General features: G+C 36.5%; 1 protein-coding gene across 1 annotated transcript in view; it reads right to left on the bottom strand.

The window, feature by feature from the left end:
- The window catches only part of TBCD (tubulin folding cofactor D), a 157024-nt gene that overhangs the window by 68609 nt on the left and 73830 nt on the right, over positions 1-14585 (bottom strand). Inside the window, exons 15-17 of the mRNA XM_087955684.1 lie at positions 10984-11140; positions 5142-5199; positions 513-542 (exon numbers count right to left, since the gene is read on the bottom strand). Of these exons, the coding sequence (XP_087811810.1) occupies positions 513-542; positions 5142-5199; positions 10984-11140 (245 nt within the window). The remainder of the gene's footprint in view (positions 1-512; positions 543-5141; positions 5200-10983; positions 11141-14585) is intronic.

The raw sequence follows: 14585 nt of genomic DNA on the forward strand, positions 1-14585 counted from the left end.
CTCGTTTTTACACCAGGAACACAAGGGAAGGTGGGTGTGTTTGTCTATGCTAAGTGCAAACTACAAACTAAATTTGAAAAATTTGGCCAAAGACATGATATTTTTTAAAAAATATTAAAATAAATCGCTGCAGCAAACAATGCTTTAGTATCTGTTATCAAATAAAAAATATCTTCTTAAAATGACCCCTCCACCCATCATTCTTAATAGAACAAGGGGGAGGGTTGTCTGACAAAGAGAGTAAGAAATAATATTTGCACAGGCTGATTTCTGAAAAGCTCCAGTCCAATACAAATTCAATACATAATAATATTCTGAAATCATAACTTCTGAAATATCATTGTATCGTTTTCAAGACTGGAAAGTAATTTTAGATTTTAAAATCATTTATACAAATTTACCAAACTTCTTATTCACTGCTAGACGTGACAAAACACCTACACTTAATTTTATGCTTCAGTGGATTTACAAAAAATTAAATGAAAAGGTTTTTTTTTTCTAAGTTACCTTACCTGTCTACCAACATTCTCCTGGAAAGCAGCCTAAGAACAGAGAGAGCAAACATAAAAAAAATGAGTCAGGTTTGCTTGCAGATAAACACCAGATCATGAAGTCAAAACAAACACACAGCAATATAAATGACCCATGGGCTTTATTTTAAAATGAAAAGTCAACTTTGTTAGCTGAATATGCCCTTAGGCAGTTGTTATGTGCTAATGCTGTTTTAAATTTATATGCTGTGTGTGACGAGTTTAGAAATGGGTGTTTATTAAAATCAGACACACCCAGAACAGTGGCCTTCATTGCTGATACAATGCTTCCAGTAGAAATGAAAAGACAATGCCCTTAGAATACAGCTACTGAGAGAGATTTTCCAGACTGCTTCCGTAAAGTTATAAATGTGTTGTGTGCTATAAATTTAATGTTTTCATATATCTAAACTCCTTTTCCTCCTTTTATAAATTATATGAGATGATAGATAGCATTAACTTGCTTGGAGTTATTTATAACTAATTTATAGACTTCACAAATAAGTTTTGAAGTGCAAAATATTCAGATTTAAACTTTGGATCAATTTTTTTTAATTTTTTAAAATAAACTCAAGTATATTTTAAGAGGGAATGAGAGGGAAAAGGGAGATAAACGAACTTGACTGATAAAACAACATTATGGTAAGATTCAAGTATTTGGCAGAATGAAAAGTAGAATTCTGTTTCTCAGAGCTCAAAATACATACTTAGTTGGCAAAAATGGTTGCTTAAATCTTTTTGTACACATGATATTGTTCAAATTTAACATGACAATATTAACATACAACTTCCCTTCAATTTAACCAGATTTTGCCAGTTGACTTTGGCCATAGAACTTTTTAACTATGAGCCCAAACAGATGATAATTATACTGCATTATATTGTGCTAGAAATTCAATCAATGCATTTGAAAAGAATCCTAGGATTACAACAATGAATCTCTCGGCTTCAATGAAATTTAGAAGAAATCTTTTGTTGCCCATTACTTCTGTATTTGTCCTTGATTTTTCTGGCAATTCCAATGCAATCCATATAATAATGAAATAATGAAAAAAGTAAATTTTCTAGCTTAAATGGTTAGTCAATTTTCAGAAAAGCACTTTTCTAAACCAATTAGGTACATCCTGAATAGAAAATGCTCCAAAGTGAATATGGTTTCATATACTATAAACTGAAACAAAAGTAAATCCCATCTTTCTGCCAGTTCTTTCTTTTTAAAAGTGTGTAATGTGTATAGATGTGTGTGTGTTTATACGTCTGTATCTGTCATCAAAATTAAAATTCTAGGTAGTTATTGTATATATAAGAAGAAAAGGAGAAAGGGAGAATATGGTAGAATTTACACTGAAGGTAAATCATGCTTTTGGGGGTAGAAATGCCCAAAAATACTTCCATGGAGCAATTTCAGTCTTCCTTTCTCCATAAACAAAAGCAATTTTTTTTCCTGTGAGGGGCCGCATACTATTTATAACTCCTCTGTCCAATGACTTGAGCAGAGCTGTATAAGATTAAAACAATTTCAAGGCAGCTACTCAAATTTAACAAAGCCTTGCTGTCTATTTACTTCATGCAATTCCATGTTCAATTCCTTGGGCAAATATATTTAAATATACTAAATCAAATATGCTGTTTATTATAGAATCAGCTTATTCATAAATAAACTGGTTGATTTCCATGAGTTTCCTATGCTCATCTAAGCTGTATGAAAACATGTCACTATATACATACATATGTACAGATTCTCTATATATATACATGCATGTACACTATACACACACACATAGACACATATAGATGCAAACACAAATACAAACATTGCACATTCAATATACAGCTAATAGCTAAATGTGAACTATTTTTGCATATACTTTTAAAATATCAAATAATAAAATATTTCTCATTTTCTCTGATGGAGAGTGATTTTAAAAATAAAAAATAGGTGTTTATGGTGAGTTTAACTATGCTTGTTTATCTTAGATCAATAGAATAGTATAAGTGATAGACAACTAGTTTGACATCTAATATAAGTAAATTTCAGTAATTAGCAAGAACCGCCTACAGATAAGCTTCTTTTTCTACCATTACGATGTAGTGCAAAGATGACAACTCAGCCTATTCCTAAAGTTACACATAATTCCCACAGACATCAAAAGAAAACTGAGCACATAACTTGGAGCAGTTTAGTACATTTTTAATTTCACAAAATAGCTTGTCCATCTATTCAAATTAACAAGTTTTAAATTATGTAAATTATACTCATCAATCTGTTTTATTCTCTGAAACCAATAATATGAAGAAGAAAAATGAATTCAGCGAAGATATAAAACCATACACAGACTAAATTTGAATGAAACTATGACTTCGTTGGAAGAGTAAGAGAGGCAACTAGTTAATTAATTCTGCTTTTTGTTGTTGAGTCATATTATATCTGTCTAAGCTTGAATTGTTGATAAATATCCAAAATGCTATTGGCTACCTATTTCTGTTTCTATCTTTTATTATGTCATGGGAAAACACAATTTTCATTCTAATAAACTGAAATAATAGCAATCTTTTAAATTACTAATTCTTGATTTAATTCACAATCAGTATTGTAGATTTTCATAAGAAATATTTAATTTGTATTTAATGTTTATATTAAATAGTTAAACATGCATTGGAATGTGATCATATGACGCCTATAGAATGACATTTGTTTCAGATTATAGAACTATGAAATTGCTTCATATTATAGAAAAACAGGAAAAAGGGATATAAAAAGGATACAAATATCTCAATGTTTCACAAGAAATATTCAAGAGGACATACATGTAATATTATAATTTATTTCTTAAACAGAAAAGTACATGAAAAGTAAAGTGTTAGTTGATAATAGGAGAATACTAAATCAAGCCTTTTTTTAAGCCAAGAAAGAATTGACTTAGAAGATGAGAGATAACAGATAACAGATAATCAGAGTTGGAAGGGATCCTGTAGGTCATCTAGTCCAACCCCCCTGCCCAAGTGGGAGATCCTACCCCATTTCTGACAAATAGCAGTCCAATCTCTTCTTGAAAGTCTCAACTGATGGCGCTCCCACAACTTCTGAGGGCAAGCTGTTCCATTGGTTGATTGTTCTCACTGTCAGAAAGTTTCTCCTTATTTCCAGGTTAAATCTCTCCTTGTTCAGTTTCCATCCATTGTTCCTTGTCTGACCTACAGGTGCTTAAGAAAATAGCTTGACCCCTTCCTCCCTGTGGCAGCCCCTCAAATATTGGAAGACTGCTATCATGTCTCCCCTGGTCCTTCTCTTTACTAGACTAGCCAAGCCCAGTTCCTGCAACCATTCGTTGTATGTTTTAGCCTCCAGTCCCCTAATCATCCTGGTTGCTCTTCTCTGTACTTTTTCTAGAGTCTCAACATCTTTTTTATAAAGTGGTAAACAAAACTGGATGCAGTACTCTAGGTGTGGTCTTACTAAGGCTTTATAGAGTGGTATTAGTACTTCCCTTGATCTTGATTGTATCCCTCTGTTAATACAGTTTAGGATTGCATTAGCTTTTTTGGCGGCTGCTGCACACTGCTGGCTCATATTTAGCTGGTTGTCCACTAAGACTCCAAGATCCCTCTCACAGTTACTGCTATTGAGCCTGGTTTCACCCAGTCTATATGTGTACTTTTGGTTTTTCTTGCCTAAGTGTAGGACTTTACTTTTCTCTACATTGAATTTCATTTTGTTAGATATGGCCCAGTGTTCTAGTCTGTCAAGATCCATCTGGATCTTGAGCCTATCTTCTTGGGTGTTAGCTATTCCTGCCAGCTTAGAATAGAAGAATTTCTAATGTCCATGAGCAATGAAGTGACCGCAAGAGAAGCTGGTAAATAACTATATAACTAAATAACTATATAAAAAAGATAGTTATGGAATAATCAAGACTGATAAACTGACTAGCTTTTTTAGATTTTTAGAGTTTACATTTGATAGTATAATAGACAACATGAATGTGTGTTACTATGAAGGTAAGGAGCAGAGCATCTGACAGTAGTATCTATAGAAGACCTGATCCTTTTCTTTAATGGTCGGTTCCAGATCCAGGACTGAATTGAGCCTGTTGATTTTCTCAGAATGCAGAGTAAAGCCTGAAGAAAGGGAAATTTCTCCCAGCAGAATATTTGGGAGAAAAGAAATGAAGTGTTTCTTGACCTTGTTTTCTCACCCTATTTAGTCAAATCTGTTAGTAACGGTTAATACATTATATTGATCCTTATGTTTGCTGTAGTCCCACCAAGAGAGTAACAATTAAAGGTTCTTGAAAAATCATTTAAAGATCCTTTTCTATATATGTTACAAACTTGAACTGAAATCAAAATCATCCAATGGTGACATAATAGAAAGATCACTCTGTTCTTTCAATCTTGGCTGTTCCTTTATACGATTGGCATATTGACTTGTTATAAAAACAATGAAACAAAGACAATACACTTTCCACATGAAGAATGAGACATGAGATACGATTTTCTGTTTTTATGTAAACCTAGGAAGTAAAATATTTGAAATAGCTACCGAACAACATAAAGTACTGCTGAGCAAAATCATTTCAATACTGTCTCATAGATTATAATTAAACTTACAGAGGCTGCTCTTCTACAGTTAACATCACGGTCAAATATAGCAGCTATAATCAGGGCACTGAAAAGAGAAAGGAAAAAGAAATGTGTACACACATACAAAGACACACACATATATATATATAAAAGCAGTGAATAATTTGACAAAATTTGTCTTTTGAAGAGCTATCATTTTTGTGTAAGAAACTATATTAGCTGCATTCACTATTGGCCAAGATTGGTAAATTTCAAGCTCTGTATTTAGTTTATAATATGCTATAGTTATACCCAAGCAAAGCCTTTAAATTCATTGTTTTCCAAGATTATATCAACATATGCATATTATTTCTGTTCGTGATTTGCATTGTTTTTAAATAATGACCTTATGATGATCTTAATTTATAAGACAGGACATCCTATCTTTCAATACTGATTACTCAATAGTGGCTAATTGCAATACAGGCCTAAAAGGGAGAACTTTAACAATTGTAAGAGGAAAGCCATATCAGTCTTTAGTAAAAATCAGGAATCTGGTAGCACCTTTTCAGACTAACACATTGTATTAAAATACATGAACTTTTATGAGCTACAGCTGAACAACTATAGTGCATCATAAAAAGAAGAGAAGATCTGTAAGAGAGTTGATCTGTATGCTAGTTTTAAGTCCTTAAATGTGTGTATTAGAAAAGGGCTTATTATTACCCATAAATTACCACAACTCTTCTCATCAGCTTATTTAATTATGATGAAAACTATATATATATAAAATATCAAAAAATGTGACTAATCAGGTCCAAGGGAATGAAGAAAAAACTTTTAACATAAACTAATATGGTTTCTTTGCATTCTTCCTTTCAGTACAAACCAGATTCTCTGAATCACATAGAATAAAGTTGAGTGATTCCATATAAGCTAATGGCCAATCCTCTGAAACTGATCAGGTTTGTGTACTATTGTTATAGGTAGTCCTCAGCTTACAACCATTCAAAGTTACAACGGCATTGAAAAAAATGACATGACCTTTTTTCACACTTATGCTCATTGCAACAACTGCAACATTCTCATGGTCATGTGATCAAAATTAGGATACTGGTTCAGATTTATGATAGTTGCATTATCCCACAATCGTTTTTTGCAACTTCCGACAAGCAAAGTGAATGTTATTAACTTAACAACTGCAGTGATTCATTTAACAACGGTGGCAAGAAAGATTGTAAAATGGGGAAAACCCACTTAATAAATGCCTTGTTTGGCAACAGAAATTTTAGGCACAATTGTGGTGATAAGTTAAAGATTGCCTGTTCATGGGAACATGAATGCTTATTTATTCATTTATCTACATTAACATACACTGTATGTACTATCTTTGCTGAGTTCTCTAAAGTGGCAAGGAGAGCCTCAATCTTCTCCTCCTTCTAAATTTTCTGGCGAGGCTTTACGGGTAGAGAGAATTATCTCCTCCAGCATCCTGAATAAATTCCTCAGAAGGAAGTTACCCTATGATTTGCTTTAGCTCAGCCAATGTTCAGATGTTCAACATTCTTCTGGAGACTGCTTATTTGACTGCAGGAAGATCTGTTCCTTCACATCACAGTGCTTCCCAGCAATCCACAGAGAAGTTTCCTCCAGAATGCTAAATTGCACCTATTATTGTACTAGATATGGACTAGAGTGCAAGTAGAGAAAGTCAGAAATAAACCAATGGGACAGAAGCAACTCTAGAGGTGTTATCAGACTTTCGGTATAAGAGAAAAAGCCTGCATTTTGAAAGAGCTCATTAGTCTATTTTGAAAATATCTTCAATCACAAAATCTGAACAAGCTGATATGGAAAATACAGGTAGTCCTTGACTTATATCCATTTGTTTAGTGACCATTCAAATTTACAATGACACTGAAAAAAGATACTTATGACCAACTGTGGTCATTCAAGGATGTGAATAAGGTTCTAGAAGGCAGTACTTTCAATATTAAGCAAAAATCAAGAACACAGAGGGCATAACCTCAAACTTACAGGAGGGGAGTTCAAAAGTAATATTAGAAAGTATTACTTCACAGAAAGAATAGTGGAAGCTTGAAACCAACTTCCAGCAGAGGTGGTGGGTCAATCATCAGTAAGTTTAAATATGCTTGGTCCATCATCCAGCAATTTTCTTTAAAAAAAACCTCAAAGGGCAAACTTGATGGACCACTAGATCTTTTTTTGCCATCAGTTTTCCATGTTTCTAGTTTTCACACTTATGATTTTGCAACATCCCCACGGTCACATGATCAAGATTCAGGCGCTTGGCAAGTGGCATGTATTGATGTCCTGTCCCAGGGTCATATGATCACCATTTGTAACCTTCCCAGCCAGCTTTCTACAAGCGAAGTCCACGGGGGAAGCCAGATTCGCTTAATGACTGCATGATTCACTTAACTGCAGTGATTTGCTTAACAACTGTGGCAAAAAAAAGGTCTAAATGGGACAACTTTCACTTAAAAACTCCTTGTTTAGCAAGATAAATTTGGAGTCCAATTTGTGATCGTAAATCGAGGACTGCCTGTATGGAGTGCAAATTCACTTAATATGTAACAGAAACTGCTCTTGAGAATGAACTCGTCAGACAACAAACTTCTTCGTGTAAAATTATTCTCAGCATTTCATCACAGCACAAGATGTAGCTCTGAGCAATATTCATATTTCCTGATTCTGCAGGCTAATCTTGCCCTAGGGCCAAGGGCTCCATTTACATGAGAGCCACACCTCTCTTTTCTTCTCACCATGCAGTACTCCAGGGAAGACTAAATTGCCTGCACTCCCACACTTCGACCAAATCTTTCTGAGTTGAAATATAGTCCAATTCTGAAGCACAGATAAAGGAGGAATTTTCCCATCTTCTCAAGAGTAAACTTTAGTTCTAATTATTTTTATCTGTCAGTTCTCTAACCACTGCCAAAACAACAAAATTATCCAGCAATTAAACTAAATAGAACTTTTAAGTAAATAATATCGTGAGTCTTTTTTAATAATTATAGAAACTCAGCATTATACTGTAACCTCCCACAAAGAAGCTTTTCAATAAACCATAAAATTATTATAATATTTGGCAGGGTTTTTTTCTTCTTCTGTTCAATCATGCCCAATTTTTGAAAATTGCCTGGAGAAGTCCCTGCAGTTTTCCTGGTACGGTTTTTCAGAAGTGGATTGCCATAGAGAAAGTGACTGGCTCAAGGTCACCACGTTTTGAGACTGATGCCTTATCCGCAATACCAAACTGGCTTTCATTTGTCTGTCTGTCTGTCTGTCTGTCTGTCTGTCTGTCTGTCTATCTATCTATCTATCTATCTATCTATCTATCTATCTATCTATCTATCTATCTATCTATCTATCTATTAAATATTTTACTATATTTCAAATATTTTACTATATTGTAACAATTGCTCGATCTGTACTCTCATGATTTTTCTGATAGCCTTCTTAACCACACTCACTAATAACCCATTAAATTCTGCTTTCATGGCTTTCCATACCACAATTAGGCAATGTTATGCGCTGAAATTTACTTGAAAATATTATTCAGGTTTTTACTACTTTTTTCTTGTTATATTCAATGTGTCCATAGAATGTGCTTAACGAGGTCAAAGTTCACCACACCATGCAGTCAGTTAAAGCCAATCAGAGTATGAATGTTATAGGCATTAGAAAATATTACTTTAGGCCGAACTAAGGGAAATGCATTGTGAGATCTGAGATCACTTGGCTAAACCTGAACACAAAATCAATGCAACTTTGTTTGCAAAGATTTGTTCAAAGAGTGAATTGGTATTCTGTAAAAAGATAGCAACAATTTGTATGTGGCTAAATAGAAGGCTCTTCTCAGACAGAAAGAGTGACACACCTAAGGCTAGAACTAAGAGACAAGACAAAAAAAAAAAAAAAAGATAGATGATTACTGTTATTGGCTGTAAACCAAAGTATACTAATACAGGTGAAACTATGCGTCATGCTCCCAAAAGTTCCTGATTCTCAACATATAGTTTATTGCTCAGCTCCCACATTAAATTGTGACACCTGGAAAAGTAAACAAAACAAAAAAAAAACCAAAAAGCACCTCCAAACTTTTATCATCTATACAGTCACTTTAGTAGAAGAATTTTTATCATAGGTAACAGACACAGTTCCATTCAGTTTCATAAGCACATAATGAAACTTGTTGGGTATAACTATATAATATGTATATAAAACAATATACAACATACAATGTTTGTATACAGCCTATATAGTTTGTATGTATAGTGTACCTACTTCTACCGTGTTTCTCATATAATAAGGCCGGGTCTTATTTTTTTTTGAGTTCCCCAAAAGCAGCTAGGATGTCATTTTGGGGGTGAATTAATTTCTCCCCCCGCGCACCCTCACCGAGAGCGCCCCCAGGCAGCCACGCCTCGCCACCGGCCACTCCTAATGGCCGATCATGGTGGAGCACAGAGGGCTCCCTACCCCCACCAAGCGCCTTTGCTGTGTGCAGGTGGGCGGCAGCGGTGTAGATATCCGCCGGCAGCATTTCAGCCACTTCTTGGGCCTCCGTAGCTTCCACGGTGGTGCCTCTCTCACCAGTGTCATCTCCAACAGTGTCTTTCCCCCCATCCCTGCAACAGGGGAAAAAAAACATTTTGAGGTACCTGGGAGCGCCGCACGGTGTGTTTTCGTTTAATCCCGAGAGGCTGGTTGGGCATGAGAAGAGCCGAGCGAGCATCTCTTGGTGCTCCAGCCTTGGGCTCTGCAAGTTTCCAAAAGTCCTGATGCTCAGCCTGGGTGCGCTTGGAATGCAGGAACGGGCTGCGCACTGGGACTTTTGGAAACTTGCAGAGCCCGATGCTGCAGCACCAAGGGTAGCAGTGGCAGAGACGCTCAGCTCTTCTCACGCCCAATCACCTGCTAGGGATTAAATGAAAACACACCATGCGGCACTCCCAGGTACCTCAAAATGTTTTTTTTCCCCTGTTGTTGCGGGGATGGGGACGGGGGGAAAAGCGGGAGTGACTCAGATGCTGTTGTTGGAGATGGCGCTGATGAGAGAGGCGCCACCGCTGGCGGGAACTGTGGAAGCTACAGAGGCCCGAGAAGCAGCCGAAACGCTGCCAATTAACATCCATACCACCACCCGCCCGCTGACCCGGCCCGCTGACCCGGCCTGCAACCAGCACCGTACCTGGGTCTGCAGCAAAGGGGCTTGGTGGGGATAAGGAGCCCTCCACGCTCCGCCATGTTTGGTCGTTAGGACCGGCTGGTGGCAAGGCGTGGCTGCCTGCGGGGTACTTCTAACGGCAAGTCCCCCCACCTTTCCCCCCATTTTGCATGTTTTAAAATAGGCCTAAATTTGGGGGGAGGGCTTAATTTCATTTTATGCCTAGGAAAACATGCTGGGACTTCCTATTGGGGGGGGGGCGTATTGTTGGAGAAACATGGTATATGTATGTTTATACATATGTATGTATATACATATACTATCATATATACAGTATACTGTATATAATTGATACCAAATATAATGAAAATAGTATCATGAACTACTCCATGCCAACAAGAATCTAGAGTTAAAGCAAGTGCTTTAACTGTAACTATGATGGCATTTATTTTATCTCCAAAGGATGTTTTCCAATAAGAATGCATTGAATGTGGCACAATCCAGAGGTTCTCCAGGCGTTGGACAGATGTATATTGGATATGTTCTCTTATATAACCTGAATGCAAATATTTTAAATAAGATCTTAGAATAATAGCTCTACATTTAGCCTGTTAAGTAGCATCAATATGCCACGTTATTTCATTTCTTGAAAAATATTTTATTCAAAGAAATTGGTATTTCATTTTTAAAACTTACCTCGCAATCTGGTTAACAAAAGGCTTCAGTTCTAAAGGGTCATAGGCACGAGCAAAAGCCCAGCATACATAGCAAGCAGAATCCCGTACATTGGAGCCAACACTGCAAGCTCCCCGTTTTTCATCGAAAGTTAGTCCTTTCAAAATCACAGGAACAACTGGAAGTTTTAAAAGAAGAAATATAAAGACAGTTACAGAACATGATTTTGTGAACATTGACAGTATATTGAACTCTTTTTACCAACTACAGTATTCAACTCTGGATGTAAATAAATATTTTATGTTTTAAAGATCCAATGGTGACTTCAGAAGAGTGATTCCTTTGCACTGCGAGCCTTTCTCTTTACAGGATACCAGTATCTATGGATCTTCACGCCACATTATATATTTTATATCCAAGCACATTTTAGATATACAGCAGCAGCTACGGAATAATGGAACACATAAATGACTGCCAAATTTCTGAATACCACTGGTTGAATATCATGTGATGCAAAAGACTGTCTCACATGTCTCTTGGCACAAATCAACTGGGTGCTTATTTTCATGCACTCCGCCAATCTATATTGCCCATAATCCTCTAAAGCAGAGTTTGAAGAAACAGAATACAAGTTTAAGACAATCCTTTTTGCAGTTACATGTTAGGCTTATAGAAACAGTTGGATTTCACCTTATAAAAGTAAGATTAAACAAAGTAGCAGCTTTTTTTTTTTGGTTCTTTCTTAGGACAGCTGACAACCTTCTTGGGTTTAGGGCACAATGGAAGTGAGTAAGCACATACTGGATGTTATGGAGGGCTGCTTCTTTATTTATACAGTGGCTTTTACAATTAATATAATGAATCACCAGACACCATTATCCAGGAAAAAACTCTGATGAGGTTGCTTCCTACTAGCCCAAGATGTTCAAGCAGCTTCGTCTTTCTATGACAGATCAGCATGTTTTCAAATAAAATTCTGAGTTGTAACTATGTACATTTTTTTTATTTTCTAAAAATTGCAGTGGATCCCATTACATAAAATGATACATAAGTTCCCGGTGAGCTGATCTTAATAAACAAGGCAGATAAAAAGTGTCCTGAGCTAGAATCTGTTTTTATAGTTTTAATTTTAGAACAAAACACCCTGTAATCTTGGGCAAAACACTGTAAGGCACTTTTTCCAAACTGTTTTTCAATGCCCACAACTGGTTGATAGTGTTTTATTGTTTTTAGCCCAAATCAGAGTCTGTCTGCACACCAGCAAAAAAATAAAGTTTGAAGCTGCTTATGAAGAGAATCTTCCCCTTCAAAAAAAATGGCCAATTGATATAGTAGTGACAGATACCACACATCACTGTGGGAAAGTAGCTTAGATTGTTGATGACTGCTTCCTTCTAAGCCCCTCACTCCTCCCTACTTCAGAGTATTGAAGCCCTGCCATGCATGCATAGATCCACAGAATCAACCTAAGTGAGTAGAAATACATATACATTATGTTATGACTCAGAGAAGAAAACACACACTTCCTAAGGCTATCGCTGGTTTTTAAAAAAAGGAAATTCTGATTGCTTACCCTACATTGTTAAATTTTTTGCCTCTTCAATCCATGAGATCTGAAGAATATGTTAATCAGTACATTGCAATATCAATAGCACTTAGACTTATATACTGCTTCCTAGTGCTTTATAGCCTTCTCTAAGCAATTTACAGAGTCAGCATATTGCCCCCAATAAACTGGGTCCTCATTTTAACCACCTTGGAAGAATAGAAGACTGAGTTAACCTTGAGCCAGCCAGGATCGGACTACTTGGTTGTGAGCAGAGTTAGCCTGCAATACTGCATTCTAACCACTGAGCCATCACAGCTCATTACAAATACAAGTTCCCTTGATAGAACCACTGGCTGGTGTCAGTAGGTGCAAGAAAGTGTATGGATGACAGGGTCAGTTAAGCACATATTGCTGCCTACTTATTGGTCAATTTAAGCTATTTTATAGCTTGTACAGCAAGCAAGTCAGAAGTTATGGGTAATAATCTAAAGTTGATATTTTCTACATGCTCCGTATATTTGATCCTTTATTTTTCAGGGAAGCTGCCAACTATATATATATATATCCCGATATATCACGTGATGCCGCTGTGACGCAGGGGTTTGACATCCCTGCTTTAGATAATGCTGCTATGCTATTCAGCTTTCAGGAAGTTAAATGAAAAAAAAATGTTGCTTTTGTTATTGTTGTTCTTTTTTCATAGGCTTATAAATGTGAAAACTGTATACAGTGCACGTGAATTAGGAAGATACCTCCAGCTGTCAGTCAGAGATAGTATGTTTGCTGTTACATGTTGTTTCTGAGATGCATTATAGTGGATCTATTCTTCCTTGCTGTTTCATTTTGTGACTGCAGACAAGCTATAAAAATGTGTTGAATTACCGTTTCTATAAATTTTGATCATAAATATTATATAAAAACATTTTAAAGCTCAATTTCTGACCAAATAATCAAATAAACTTTCAGCAGGCTACATGGTATGACACATCAAGCAGAGACTTCCATTTCACCTATTTTGGTTGCCCTAAGATGAAAAATGAGGAAAAAAGGAGCTTAATATGAACTTAATTCCTATGGCAGAACAATGAAAATATTTTGAATTTTATTCTCCTGGAACACAAAAAACTTGAAGAGGATTCCACAGAACAGTAGGAATAGAAATGTTTTGCTCCAAGTTCAGAAGATAAACTCTATTTGTTTCATGAGCATCCTTCTTAACTACGCCTGTTCTTTGGAAGTGACCATTTTGCATAATCACAATCAATATTTCAAATGGTAATCCAAGAAAATGGGGCCCCACAGATAAAAGTAATTGCTCATTTGATGAGCCAAATGATTCTTTACCATAACAATTGAAAATAAAGGGGGAGCATATTTTAGTTCCAAAATATATAATGAGCAACAGATAAATACATTCTCCAAAATTAAAAACCTTTCCATTATCCTAGGAAAAATGTTTTAGACATCCTGCAGCTTTTTTTTTTCAGCTGAAGACATTTGTGAATTAAATCTTTCACACAGTTCTAATAGTATGCTGCCAAAATCTACAAATGTACATGTTTCTCTAAAACAGGGGTCCCCAACCACCGGTCCGCGGACCGGTACCGGTCCGCGGAACAAGTCTTACCGGGCCGCTGGTTGCTGGGCGCCGCCATCTTTTTGATAAAAAAGTGCTTCCGGTGAGCTTTTCCGGGTAGAAAGCTCACCGGAAGCACTTTTCATCAAAAAGATGGCGGTGCCAGAGCTTCCAGTGAGCTTTTCCGGGTAGAAAGCCATTTCTACCCGAAAAAGCTCACGGAGGCTAGCGCCGCCATCTTTTTGATGAAAAAGTGCTTCCGGTGAGGTCACCGAAGCACTTTTTCGTCAAAAAGATGGCGGCGCCCAGTTGATGCGGTACCGGGCGCGGCGCCCAGCTGATGCCGGTACCGGGCCGCGGCATAAAAAAGGTTGGGGATCACTGCTCTAAAAGGCTTCCTCTTGGCATCTGCCAGTGGGGTCATATAGTTTAAGCTTATTGAACTGTAAATTAAACAACTGCTGCCAACAGAAAGAACAATCTGAAGGGGAAAGAGTC

Source organism: Notechis scutatus, chromosome 2, assembly GCF_049901735.1.
Source record: "Notechis scutatus isolate UNSWTSFEM ecotype Mainland chromosome 2, rNotScu1.2, whole genome shotgun sequence".
NCBI lineage: Eukaryota > Metazoa > Chordata > Lepidosauria > Squamata > Elapidae > Notechis > Notechis scutatus.